The 15,640-nt window shown below is 34.9% G+C and overlaps 1 protein-coding gene across 1 annotated transcript in view; it reads left to right on the top strand.

Annotated features, from left to right (window-relative positions):
• The first annotated feature begins 5,169 nt into the window (after nt 1-5,169).
• Nucleotides 5,170-15,640, top strand: part of Reph (Regulator of eph expression) — a 67,610-nt gene continuing 57,139 nt past the window's right edge. Inside the window, exons 1-2 of the mRNA XM_090101473.1 lie at nt 5,170-5,766; nt 6,078-6,135. Coding sequence (XP_089957599.1) covers nt 5,701-5,766; nt 6,078-6,135 — 124 coding nt within the window. The 5' untranslated portion in view covers nt 5,170-5,700. The remainder of the gene's footprint in view (nt 5,767-6,077; nt 6,136-15,640) is intronic.

Below are 15,640 nucleotides of genomic sequence, written 5' to 3'. Positions count from 1 at the left end.
GTAGCATCACGCCGTAGCATCACACCGTAGCATCACACCGTAGCATCACGCCGTAGCATCACACATGCCGTAGCATTACGCCGTAGCATCACGCCGTAGCATCACAGCGTAGCATCACGCCGTAGCATCACGTCGTAGCATCACGTCGTAGCATCACGTCGTAGCATCACGTCGTAGCATTACGTCTTAGCATCACGTTAAGCCGGGTCCAGGTCGGGTTTTTTCAAATGTCGTTTGTTAAGGTAAAAACGCCAGAACTATTTCTAAAAAGTATCAGGAACTGTAGAACTCAACTGCACGCGATAAGAACTCACATTTTTTTTTTGATCTGCTAAAAATGATCTGCTACGGGAAGTTGGCAGATCATTTTTTCAAATGTCGTTTTTTAAGGTAAAAACGCCAGAACTATTTCTAAAAAGTATCAGGAACTGTAGAACTAAACTGCACGCGATAAGAACTCACATTTTTTTTTGATCTGCTAAAAATGATCTGCTAAGTTCACTAACATGGTGTCGTCTCCATATGTATATCGTATAGGAGCTACCAACGTTGACAAGAGAGAATTTTAGTATAGTTGGTTCTTTGATATACTGTTTCTCTTCCTATTTCGGTTAGAGTCCGGGCTGTCTGGCTGGTCGCAGTGGTTGCGTTTATTAGTGCGCATCTTATCTGCACAGGAAAATATCCGTAATTTAAAGTCATTTATTAACGCGTAATTTTTAATCTTTTGCCTTTAGATAGATCCATCAGACATAATTTTTTTTATTGCAAGACGTTTTTTTCGTTGTTAAATAGGTGCCAGATGCAATTTTTTATTTCAAAATCATTAAAATGTCATCGAAATAAGTGAAATTCCATCAACATGAGTCCCCGTGAAGGATATACTATGTATAATATTCATTTTACTATTAACAATTTTTTAGCAACAATCTACCATGGTGCCTCCTTTTCCCAACGAACCTCAAATAGGACGTTAATGTAAACTTGATAAAAACCAAATATCATCAAATTCATATTAATACCCAAAAGTGTAATAAATATGAAACCATCTACATATTAAAAATATTAGTTTACTAATTATTCAATATAAGTAGATATTAAAAAAGGATAATATAATATAAGTAATAAAGTTATTACTTACCTTTTAAGCGGACTCATGTTGATGTAATTTCACTTATTTCGATGACATTTTAATTATTTTGAAATAAAAAATTGCGTATGGCACCTGAAAAAAACGTCTTGCAATAAAAAAATTATGTCTGATGGATCTATCTAAAGGCAAAAGATTAAAAATTTCGCGTTAATAAATGATTTTAAATTACGGATATTTTCCTGTGCGCACTAATAAACGCAACCACTACCGCCAGCCAGACAGCCCGGACTCTAACCGAAATAGCAAGAGAAACAGTAAGTATATCAAAAACCCAACTATACTAAACTGACTTTTTTTAAAACGTAAATAGCTCCCGTACCAATATCTCAATGACTAAAATAAATAAATACTTAGTCTAAAAAAGGGATGACAAACAATTTTTCTAATTTAAATTTTATCTCAATCGGTGCCTTGAAATGGCCTTGAATAATATATTAAGATGGACGCACAAAACTTGCATTTTAAATGTTTTTGTAGATTTCGAAAAACAATATTTTTTCGCTTATCAATATTTGGGACCACTAAAATAACTTTAATTGGTTCTTATCATTTATTTATAAGACAATCTCATATTAAAATTTGAAAAATATTTTTTTTACAACATGTTTGTAAATATTTCTTAAATTAATCAGATACTTATGATGTGCCTTATCTTTCAGGGTTAAGGAAAACTGCATTATTTTACTGTTATATTAATATTTAAGGATCGAAGTACACTATCGTATATTTTTAGAAAAATATTGTACTAAAGTAAATGTACGAAACTCTCAGTATATTTAATCGTATATGTTTGATTGTTGCTAAATAAAGTAAAAAAAAAACTACGAAGAATTCCTCTTCTTTTCTAATAAAATAATAAGAATGTTCCAATTTCTATTCCTTTTAGATAAAACTAATTATTAAAAAAAAAACTATAATTATTAATTATTATAGTTTTTTTTATTTGTTGTTGTTTTGAGAGAATTCTTTTTCATCATGTCAACTAATTTTGATTCGAATTTTAAAAACTTACAATGTATGAAACTATGGTAGAAATAAATAATAATTACTTACATAACTTACGAGTTTCACGATTGTCGTTGATTATAAATTAAAACAGGATTAATAATATAACTGCAATATATAATTTGTTAATACATTTACTTACAATTTTTAAATATAAAAATACTGTCGGAAAAAATAAAGATTATAAATCTTGATGGTCTGTGCCTCATGTATTTTTTTTCTACTGTTTCGCATTTTAAAAAATTAAAAACACCTTGTTTTAACTTTGATTAGAACGGTATTATTTTTCATGTAAGTATATTATCTACGGCGTAATTTATTATTTAGGTATATCTTTCATCAAAAAGTACAATATAGTTAATACGATTTAAAATGTATAAAATTGCATGTACAGAATGGAAAATATTTAAGAAACAATGTCGTAAGTTGGTGAGTAATTTTAAATTTTTATAAATTGCATAGTTTTTTAGTACTCTTGAATGATTATTTCTGTATATAATTATGTTTAAGTCATATCTTTGTACAGTGTCTAATATTTGTTGTAATTTGTTATTAATACATACACGAAAATGTTAAATCCATTTATTTCTTCCCATCCCTTCATAACCCGATAAAATTAAAAAAAAATCAAAACGAAATGCTTTAAAATAACTAACAAAATTTATAAATATTTGCTTTTGTCTATAAATCGATAATAAATAACCCTTTAAACTGAATTAAATTAAGTAAATCTAATAAGACGAAATCGTAAGTTTTCACATTTAAATTTGCCGCGCCTCGGTTCGTTGCGTAGTGTGTGAGAGAGACGGCAACAAGAGCACGCACGCAGGTAGTCATGGCCGCCTATTCATTATGGCGAGCGTGAACGGTAACCGCTATGTTATTGTGGATAAGATGTAATGTTACATGAAACAAATAGAATTGGAATCAATTTCTAGAATATAATAAATCTGACTTTACAACATGATATCAAAACTACATTGCAGATGGTTTTAAACATATCACATAAGTACTTATTAAAAATTATGCGAGTCTGACTTGTGTACGAAGGGTTCCGTATCTATTATAGAAAATAACGTTTATTGTTTGTCCCTTGATATTTTATTTTTTAGTATTTGTTGTTATAGCGGCAATGGAAATGCATCATTTGTGAAAATTTCAGCTTTTTAGCTATAACGGTTTATGAGATACAGCCTGGAGACAGGCAGACAGACCGAAACCCGTCGGTACGGAACCCGAAAAATACAGTAATTTATTATAAACGACAAAACTGTACATTTTATTTTAAATACATAATATCATATTATATGGTAATAGGTATTTACTATTTAGGTTGTAATAAAGTAAAAATATATAGCGACTTGAAAAAAACGTTCTAGCAAAGGTATGTATGAATTCATGAACATGTTAGCAGTGCAGGTGAGCTATAAGGTAATAATAATTAATACATTTAGATAGGTATAGTACGACATAAAAGAGATGAAATTAATTATTTTGGAACTAATTCGTTTTTCATTACCTGGCAACCCTGAATTGGCAATGTAGCTGTCAAGTTGAATAAAAATTTGTTGTTTTTTTCGTGAAGTGGAGAATTATTGAGATAAAATTGTTATTTAGAACAAGAAATTTATATAAAAAAGGAGACATCATGAAAAAGGTTAAACGTAGCGGTGTCCGTGATGTGGTGTATAAAGTTTTTATTCGGTGTTTGTCCGAATTTCAAGCTGGAAATTTATTGACTGATTTGGAAAACGTTTACAAACGTACAGCAGAATATACCGGTGAGATTCCATTTATTTTTGCTCAGTACTACGTAAAATAGAATATTCCATTAGTGACGAGTGTTTAATGTATGTATGTATGGCGATTATTACGTTTTCGCAATTTAATTTGAGGTTATTTGTATGTAAACAAAAACTAGTTTTTATAGTGCGACCAGCACAATTTGAGTCAAGAAGTTATATCCAATCCAACCAGCCTCAAATAAAGTTCCTAGTTTAGATTTTACTACATAGTATAGTGATAACTGTTTTCATACAGCTATCTATCTATTAATCAATCAAACCATAAGAAAAAAATCATATTTACTGTATCATATTTACAGATACTGAAGATGCCCCGTACCCTCTTGCCAGTACTTCGAAACAGAGTGATGATCAGTCCTTTGAAGGAGTAGAATATTTAGATTTTGATGAATTATATTAATGTACAAAATTTATCTACAAAAAAAATAAAAATATCTGGTTTTCAAATCGCCTTGTTTTTTTCTACCCACCCCACCCTACCAGAAAGAGGGTAATGTGTTTGAGCTGCATGTATGCTTGTTTGTTTGTATGTTTGATTCTATGTGCGCCTCTGCAGTCTAAGCACTTGACCGATTTTTATAAAATAACTAATTCAAAATACATTTAAGTAAAATTTGACCTAGGTAGGTCAATTAAAATACTAATGTATTTTTGTCTTAAATTTACACTATTGCTACAATGAAACAATTATAACGGTTTAAATCGCGGTATTTATTTTAGATTATATATATAGATTTTTGGATTTTTATTCTATAGTATCAAGATCGCTTGCGTCGCAGTATCAGTGTTGCTATATGAGCGACGGTGGCGCCCTCATTTATTTTCATCTCTTTTGTGTCGCACTGTACATTACCATTGAATGTACAAATTAAATAAAAACTCCCATTCGAACTATATTTCATTAACTGTCTCATAATAATGCCTACAAGTAACATAATATTCATAAAAAGTAACTCGCATAGACATTAATATGTTAGGAATGTCCATACAGAGCTAGCGCGTGCAACTTTTTATCAGCGATATATTATCAAGCCGTCCGTCGCTGTTATATAACCTGAAACCTGTATCAATACGGGCGTCTCGCTCTGGCAGCCGAAGCCCGCATCGGCGCGATTGTTCGAGACGCGCCGGGCCCCCTCCCCCTGCCACGTCCCAGCGTTAGACAAAGACGCAACATATTGCATTGAATTTCGATCCTATTCTGTAATGTTTTGTCCAATCGCGTCCGATCTCTGCGTGTTCCGGTTCTTTGTCATCAATGGGTCGCCGGGCGAGTCCATTTCTAGTGCCACTTGAATACAATTTACGCAATATTTGAGCTAATTTTTTATTTTATATGGTGCTGAACGAAATCCCTTCGCTTATCCTTGCGATATCGGTTAGCCCGAGACGTCCGGGCGGACAGTATTCAGAAGAGTTTGGCGTTAGGCCCTTTCGGTATTAATGAGCCGTACCCACTTCAGCTGACTGCGTCGTACGCAAGGCTACTCCAACTAAACTAGTAGTAGTCCGGCGTTCGAGGGAGGTGGTCGGTTGCTCGTTCGCGGTAGTGATTTGCGGATATGTCATTGAGGATTACAATGGTTTTGGAACGTTGTCCATAGGCTCGAAACGGTTTTGAGAACGTCCCGGCGAGTTAAGCTGAAAATTCGATATTGAAACGCGGAGTGTGCCCGTCGGTAGGGCGCAGTGCAAGTGAGTGTCGCGGTGGACGATAGGTCGAGCTGAGGCTCAATAATGCTCAAATTCTTGACTCATAAGCTACGAACGCATTCGTTGAATGAGGAGAACGTTTCCGAGAAGGTGGGTGTCGACGCGGCCCAGCCGGCTTTGCGTCGTGAAGGTCACACCGCCACCAGAAAATGGCCGCCTCGCTCGCGAGAACAAAGGAGCGGAACGGTTGCCGGCTTCTACACCGCACGATTCGCGTTTATTCGGCCCAAATACTGTTTTATTTGATACTATATTAGTCTGCCTAAACGCTAGAGTAAATATTTCGTCTAAATTCTGAATGCGTGCCGGTGAAAATGAGTCGAGAAGCGGCGTTCCGGTGGCGATGTGTGTGATATGCATGCGAATTGATCGGTTGCTTGAGGAGATGTTTTTATTTCCAGGTGGAGGAGCGAGACTCCGGCACCGAGTCGGACGACGAGGCGGAGCGCGCCGACACCGGTGAGTCCCCACGGCACACTCTGCTGGCCGCAGCTCGCCAGCCCGGCCTTTCCAACGTAATGGCAATTGGCATCGTAATAATACGCACGCACAGCTTGCCGGCCGGCACGATTTACGCTGACCTCACTAGATACAAATCACTACTCGTATAGAACCAGCCGTGCAAACGATTGTTGAGATGTTCGGAATATAGTTGTAGGCAAATAACTCGATTAGCTTTGCAAATACGAACGCTGCAAAGAAGACAGTGTTCGAATTATAATTATTTACGTGCTGCATAATTTAAGGAATAATATTATTGGATTCTTATTAGCATACTCGTTTTGTCGGCTCGTTAAATAGTTGCAAGTATTTATGATCGCGTGTATTGTTTATTTATATTATTACCGGTTATTGTGTGTTCGCGGTGTAAAATTTTGGGGACCGTCTTATTCGGCAGGTGACCTTGAGGGGTGTCCTTGAACTTCACTCGCCAGTCGGCACATACCTACTTACGTGTGATTACTTACTCATATTACGTTTTAAAACACTCGTGTAAGTTTCGTAATTTTTAATAAGCATAATATAATGCAGCTAATAAAATGGTAATAAATTAAAATTCTCGCCGATTGGAATACAGGAATAGAGGTACATACTACCTAACGTGCGATGAAATAAAAATTGGTATTTCTTTATGAAAGATGACCCTTAGTAGGGTTTGGATTGACAATATGTATATATTATACTGTCTACATAGATACCTACACCGCCTGTAAAATTTTTGGAAAATACCTGAATTGATAATAATTATTAATTATAATTGATTTTTTTGTACACTTAAGAGGGATTTCTGATTACTCCTGTTAGACAAAAAAAACCTTTTGATACCCTTCTTATAGGTAGGTATGTACGGAGTTTTTTTTTATGTAGACCGTATAAATGGGTACTAAATATTTTTATGAAATATTTTAGATCCTATTGAACGAAAGGATTCCGAAAAAGACAAAAAATAAGATGCCTTATCAAGTATCAAAAAAATCAGTAGATAGTTACCTACCTAGGTAGGTACCTAAACTTTATACCTACAATCTACATGCTATTCATAACTAATTGTTTTTAATTAATTAGGTAGGTACCTACTAGGTATTATCTTTTAAAATTCTGTTTTAATGGCTTTATCTGCAATACCTATTAGTGGTTGCATTGATGTTTACGCAGGAGCATTTCGTTTTTATTACCTACTAGCGGTCCGCCCCGGCTTCGCCCGTGGTACTTACATGTTTACTTTTACTTCATGCGAACCATCCTCGTAATTCAAGGAATATTATAAAAATAATTAACGGAATCGGTTCAGCCGTTCTCGAGTTATGCGCTTACTAACACATTTTGCTATTCATTTTTATAGATACTATAGATTATTGTAATAATATAACAGAAAGCTACACTTCATTATCTATCTTTCGCGTATATTTATCAAATTTTTCCAATGTTATTACTTATTAATCTTATCAGATATGCAGAACGTGCAATATTGAAATGTTTTAAAAACACAAAAGTGATAAGTTTTGTTGTAAACAAATGCCTTTTATTTATTATATTATCAATGGCGTGACGTGTTATCTAGCGAATTAATAATACCCATGTATTGGAACCAAACAAAGGCGAGCCTCTTTTATGGTAGGTACCTATTCCTTATCAAATGGTGTATTTCTGAAAAGACATCTCACATTGGTCTGAAATTTAGAATATATACTCACATACCTATGTTAATATATTGTAGTTACCTACTTCGAAATAAATATGCAACTTCTAAAACGGCGAAACGTACAAATTTTTATTATCATCTTTCCAGATCTTTCCAATAACAATACTCGACTGTGCTCGACTGGTTAGGTTACCTATCATGGAAGGCATTAAAAGTTTTGTAGTGAAACTTGAATGTACTTTTTATTGCTTTTTCATCTTCATCTAGGTAGGTACCTATCTCGTTTATTATCTCTTACTAAAACAATTAACACCCTCTATCAATATTTTTTTGTGTATGTTTCTGTGAGTTTTATCACGGATAGTCTACACTACAGTCTACGCCATTAGTATAAAAAAATGGAATCTGCAATCGCTTCAAAACAAATAATACAATAAAATATGTAGCATATTTTCACATTTTGCAATAAAATATAAATCTTCGACACGTCACGCAATTCGCGATAACGTTTATCGAGAAAGTCCAGAAAGTCAAGTTGTAGGTCACGTTCTAATGTAATATACAATATACATGAAAATTTGCAGTTATGTACATGTAGTGAAACTATCATACATACACACAAAATTGATCTTCATGGGTTTTTTTTCACATTATTGATTATTTTGATTTGAATTCCTAAAATATTGCTAACAAAGAGGCATAAACATAAAACAATACGTGGATCAAAGTAGGAGGCGTTACTTTTTAGGTGCATTACTAGGTACATATACAAAGTAATACTGTATTTTTGCTTGTGCTATAATATTTGAGTTTTTAAATGACAGTTTCAAATTATCCACAGTATGTAACAAAAATGTTTAAAATTATTGATTTATCCAAGCAAATTCAAGTGTATTTCATACACAAACATGTCATCATGTTTATAATTAATAAATAAAATATAAAATCATCATCTAATTTGATTAGTTTTCCACACATATTATATTACCTATACCTACCTCAGCAACTTTTATTATATTCCTTTGTCTTTGTAATATAATTTTACCCAAGTTATTAATTGCTGTCTCATAATATTCTTCATAAAGACTTTCATAGCCACCCAATAAAGCTTTAAAGGGCACGCCCCGGGGAAGCCGGGTAAAAATAGCGATGTAATTATAAGTTTGAAACTGCTACTTATTGCTAGGTACGTAGGTAGCCAATAATCAGTGACATTGGTAGCTCAATGGCTGTGTTTCAATGTAGATAGACTTGTAGAAACAGACGTTCATTCAATTTACTCCACTTTAAATGGAGACGCAAAGAAAAACTACCTAGAAGTCATCTAGAAGTCGGCATTCAGTTAAGATAAGTGATTCAATGAAAATTCTTCAATTGCAAGTTATATTTTATACTTTGTCCACCGACTTGGAACGGGTTTGGGAAATACTTTGTTCGGAATAACTGTATTTGCGATTTATCATCGTTACAAGTTACAACTATTATTTCGATCAATAAAACATGTTCTTGGTTCAATCAAGTATAGTATGATATCGAGCCTGTTGCGATCGCTTATTTAAATGGCTTTAGATTTCTCGAAAGATACAGAACTGATTTATTGTAGGTAATTTTTATTTGATATGTTCTTTTTCTCTAATCTTTTTATCCCAGCATTGCTGCATCAATATGGACAGTCGATTTATCTTAAGTTTCCCTAGTTCTTTATTCTGTTGTGCTATATGTGGTCATATTAGATCAAATTATCAGTACCTTAGATCCTGTTGTTATACAAACGTAATTAAAAAAACTATTCATCGATATTGCTTATACTTACATTAGCCACATAAACATTGTTTTAAAAACACAAATAAACAAAAATAATGATAAAACAGATTAGCCGCCGCGCAGTCTGCCAAGTGCCAACCCGACGTGACCAGAGCTGACATAATAATTACTTATATATGCAATTGTTTGTGAAATTTTCCATTGATAATAATTCATACTGGTTTCAAGGTTAACACGTAATGCAGCTACTGATTATTGCAATATTACGCCAACGATCCAACATGCTATACTAACTATAGGTATCTAGAATGTGTTCAACATAGGTGATTTAATCGTTAATTTTATATGTGCTAGAAATTGTATTTGTTTATATCGTTAATTGTTTTATTACTTCTTAATATGAATATAAATAAAATAAACACGTTATCTTAAAAAAATATATTTTCTTATTACAAGAGCAGTGTTATTTTTTACCAGAGCTAATGAGAGATATCATCTGAGAAAGAATTACCGGTTATCGGTTATGAAATTTCAGATATTACTAATCAACCATGAACCAGACTTCTGAATGTATTGGTAATTTGGTAGAAATATGTATACTAATCTTCTTACCTGTTAATATGAAATAGATTCTTCTAGTATTTTTTTAAATTAAAAACCTGCAGGTAGAACCTATTTCTATTTGCGATAAGTGTCTTTAGCGCATATTGCATAGCTTAGGACAATTTTACCCTTGCAAATACATTTAAAAGTCAACAAAATCGTCTGATGATTAAATAAATTAAAAAACAGACACATATCACGTTCATAATAAACATCGCTGTAAAATTAAATAAGTATGAAGATATTATTATTATAAATAACAATAAAAATAGAATTGTTATCTGGCGTATTGTATACTCTACATATAATTATATCTCGTATATTTATAGGCAATAAAATAATTATCGAGCGGTTCTCATCATTGCAAATGATTAGCAGACTAATTGACATGGAAGGATCTAGAGTGATCAATCTACTCATTTACACTCGCACACTATGTGGCATGTATACTAAACGGGTTTAATTAAATTTTAAATCATTACTGATACCGTGATACCTACTGGTATCACGTTCAGTGCTGCACTTATGAGGACCGTTTGAGATGATGTAGGTACACATAAACATTATACCACACAGTACACACATATAATGCATTAAAAAGTGGGATTGTTAATCATAGGTAGGCTGTTTCAGCTGTTGTGCCGTGAAAACGAAAAATAACATACTTACGACTTATGTACTTAACTGATAAAAATATTCTGAAGGTAACAGTCATGAAGCAAGTATCGAGTAACATTACACACTTTCAGGATTATAATTTTAGCAGTAATTTTATTTTGTTCTCGTAAAGAAAATTTCCCTCTGATATTTTTACTACGAAAATTTGTTTCATCTTTGAAGAAGGTAAGACATATCAAACCGTTATCAAACATATAATATACGCTAGTCGGTTTTTAAAATAGCGAAAGGAAAATGTACAGACAGCAAAGTTATATGGAGTTTATAATGCAATACTAACTTGAAAGTGTATTTACAGTAAATTCGTGTTCGAGCAATAAAAGGAAATTTTTCACTAGCATGTGAGAAAAAATAAATGGCGGCGGGCAAATGTTTAGTCAATTTATCAAACGTTTTTAGAAGCTTATAAACCGCACAAAGGATCATGCCGTGGGTGTCGTAAAAACTAATGACAATATTTGACGTCTTGTGCCGATAGGGCTGGCCGGACCACCGCTCGTCGGGTTTTTATACTCTATAAAGCTATTTAACAAGGGTGTGTGTTGAAAATAAACAAGCTTTAGTGGCCATATAACATAACGCTATCATCTAAGCCTTCCTATCTTTAGGCAATGATATGTGTAGATATGTTATTAGCTCTCCAAGAATGGCACATCGAAATATGGCTAATCAGCCATATTTTAAATCAGTTGTCTCTTTTTTACTCAGGATGGTTGAATCATGCAATCATACTACTTTGATATCTAGAAATCTCAGCCAAATCAGTTCAGTAGCTGATGCAACGTAACAAACTGCTTTATATCTTTGCAACAAATCATACTTTTTAGAAATAGAAATAGAAAGCGTTTTATTTGCCACCATGTAACCCTTAGCAATTAATACACAAAACAGAAAAAAAAAGATAGTAATGGAGGCAAAAAGGACTCCCCGTCAGCAAAGCAGCAACCATTATTAAAAATGTATTGCTGCACTGATTTTCAGAGGAGACCACGTGTCTTTTTCAAATAAGAACAAGAACAGACCTCTATACATCTGTTTAAATCTACCTATTCAAGGAAATTATTTGTAAGGAATCAAAATTCGACCCAAATTCCTATACCTACCCTCTAAGTTTACAATACTATTATATCATCGGTTTGAATCTTGAAATTTTAGTAAAGAAACAAGCAATGTCGCCTATCAGCAAAGGCCACAACTCTTTTGCGACAGCCCTGGCCAACAATGGCGCTATGTTCCAGCATGGTACCGGCTCTGAGCTAGACCAAATATATTCAGTCATCAATAATTGTCATAAAGTATAGCATTTATTGGCGCGTGGAGCGCCCGCACTTTTGTGTAAGCATAATGGATTGTCCCCAAATACATCTTTATTTATTCCATTTACTTCAAATGATCGTGTTTTCGTACCAATAGGACGAAAAGTATTTTGTCATTAACATAAATCAAAATATTGTAGGTATGATGGCGACAAATAAATTTCTATGAGTAATAGTTTTTAATAATGAATTACTTAATGATCCCACTTTTGATTATAGGTTAACCAAACTATACGTAATTACATATAGTATATGTACTGCATATAAAATATTGTCATCTCTGATTTTAACACGTCTTCATTATTTCTTACCATTTCCATCAATGGTTTCTTTACATCTCCTTCATTTGAAAAGTATATTTATAGAGGCCATGTATAGAGGTATATTTAATATTTATACCTCACACACTGGTAGCGCGTTGACTGGATTAATTTCCATGTATAAACAATTGGTAATGGCCATAAATAGCGTGATGTCCTTGATGTAACGATGTTTGTTCAGGTGTCACGGTATCACTCTAGGGAGTGTGGTCTGAACACCACAGACGTCGATACCTACACTATAATCTAGATATTATATTGACCTTCTTCGCGAAAAAAATCGCGCGATATTTTAGTAATAAATTTTACGCGTATATTATTTGCGGGGCGTTTGTATTATCCTGTGATATAGACTTCTATATCGCATACCATGATTTCATAATAATTTGTGTGACCTAAGCTAGACTTGATAGACGCTAAATACATCATGAGCTTTCTAGCTCATAAGTTGTGGAAATCGCAAAGTTCCATTATAACCAAAGGGCAGGATTAGCGAAGAAAAGCTGAGCCATAAAAGTGGGAATTTACTAATGTTTGAACTAAAGATACGCCAATACAATGTTGCAGATTCCTATCGCCTCTAAAATACAATCTCCTTACTTAGTCCGTTTTCTTATGGGAAAAGGTATACATTTTTGAGTAAAGCAATGAAATTTGGTTCGAATGTTGTACTCATCCACCTAAGCCCAAATCGCCTGGTAGCCAGTGTCTACTCCCCGGCAGAAGGGAGGGAGGGGGGGTTATAGAACAGACCGCCCGGCGCTCGGAAAAAAATTCTGGCGGATTCATTTGGCCCTTTGAGTCGAGTTTGGTGTCGTTATCAGGTAACTAGATGATGCCCGATTCATTCCTCATACCAGTTTTTTAGGGTTCCATAGCAAAATATGTCACAATCTTTAAAATAATAAACTTTTGGCAGTGGCAAAATCCAAACAAACCAGTATATCTTTATATTTTTGTATGAAACTTGGTTTATAAAAAATACTGTCTGAAAGGCCATCTCATGCAGATTATAAAAACATTAACATGTAACATATGTCTTACCATTTTCAATGTGAAATAAATTATAGAAAGTACAGGAACGTTCGTCAGCGCAGCGTAGGGGACGGCTAATAGACCCGAAAAATAAGCAATAACAAATGCAAATGCATGTGTACCTATAGTTCTTTTAGACCTTCTAGCTTTGGAACACACGATATAGTAGTAGTAGCCAAAATAATGTTAAGAAAAGTCGACGGATATGGCTAGTACAGAATATCATGTATTCCAAGCTAGAAGGTCTAAAAGAACTATAGGTACACATGCATTTGAGGTATGGAAGGCATATCCGAATGGCACACGAGGATTTTACAGTGGCAAATATGCAGACAGTGAAATTGAAAAGTTTGTGATTACAATGCATGATAGGTAAGGACGGTCACGATATTCTAAGGATACTCTTATCCAGAACTTATATTTTTTTATAATTATTATAAGTACATGTTTGTTTTTCACATGGTACCCCGCTGTGACAGTAAATGAGGGTCGCAAACAAATTTTTAACAAAAACGGACAGGCAAATTGAAAATTTGCCTCCCACAGAAGCTGCCCTTAAACAAGACTGCATGTCGTAGTCGACGGTTCATGCTCCGATCCTAAGCCTGTGAATGCTGGTGTCCCACAAGGCTGCGTTCTGTCTCCCACTCTGTTTCTTCTGCATATCAATGATATGCTGCTAGACGGCAGCATTCATTGCTATGCAGACGACAGTACTGGTGATACAATATACACCGGCCACAGCAATATTTCTCAGGACCGCGTCATTGAGTGCCGGAACAACCTCGTGTCTTCAATAGAAACCTCCTTAGAAGAGGTATCTAACTGGGGCCGACGTAACTTAGTCCAATTCAACCCCAAGAAGACACAGGTCTGCGCGTTCACCGCAAAAAAGCTTCCCTTTGTCGTAACTCCTCGTTTTCAGGGCATTCCTCTCTCTGCCACAGCTAGCATCGGTATTCTTGGTCTCGAAATCTCGAGTAGCGTACAGTTCTCCTGTCATTTGGAAGGAAAGGCCAAATTGGCTTCACAGAAACTTGGTGTGCTCTGTCGAGCGGGGCAGTATTTCACGTCGCACCACCGCCTTATGCTTTATAAGGCGCAAGTTAGGCCGCACATGGAATACTGCTCCCACATCTGGGCCGGGGCACCTCAACAACACCTCCTTCCATTTGACCGTATTCAAAGGAGAGCAGTACGACTCGTTAACGAGCCAAGTCTTACCGATCGGCTTGATACTTTGGCGCTGCGAAGAGACGTCGCTTCACTGTGTGTTTTCTATCGCATCTACAATGGGGAGTGCTCTGAGGAGCTGTTTGGAACAATACCTGCCGCTGAGTTCCATCACCGTACTGCACGCCACAAACTCAAATACCACCCACACCACCTTGACTCCTGGCGATCGACAACTGCGCGCTTCAAAAGAAGCTTCTTTCCGCGCACAACGAGTTTATGGAACGAACTTCCTCATGCGGTGTTTCCAAACGGTTACGACTTAGGGACCTTCAAGAAAAGAGCGTACTCCTACCTTAAAGGCCGGCAACGCACTAACAATGCCCCCGGCATTGCTGGTGCCTATGGGCGACGCAGTGCACTTAACATCAGGTGACGCGTCTGCTCTGTTGCCTCCTCTTATATAAAAAAAAAAAAAAAAAAAAAAAAGACACCTTAAGGGCAGTTTTACAGGCTGTATATTATATTTAGGGACCTAAAACAATCAAAAAATTCCTTGCCCATCTGAAATAAAAAGAAAAGAGAAGCTTTGAATTGATAAGATGTCGGTGCGTGAAATCTTGCAATTCCAGATTGAAGTGTTTTATATGCCATCTCAAATGTATCGAATTATGTAATTGTGGAGGTGGTTGTCATTATTATTAATACAAAAACGTTCTATTATTATAAATCTTTATTTTTAACAATGTTACCTGACTTCATTTATAATTAAAAGATGATTAAAAATCACACTAATATTAAAAAGACGAAAGTGTGTGTGTATCAGTTAACCAGGTCCTACCAGACAAGATAACATGGTATAGGACAAATAAGTACGAAACACTCGATGGTCGAGTCAGACTCGCACTTGACTGGTTTTTGTTTTATGTTAT

This window comes from Colias eurytheme, chromosome 4, assembly GCF_061535395.1.
Source record: "Colias eurytheme isolate Ceu_HAF_F1 chromosome 4, ilColEury1 Martin Lab GWU primary, whole genome shotgun sequence".
Classification (NCBI taxonomy): Eukaryota; Metazoa; Arthropoda; class Insecta; order Lepidoptera; family Pieridae; genus Colias; species Colias eurytheme.
This window is presented reverse-complemented; position numbering and strand designations above follow the sequence as displayed.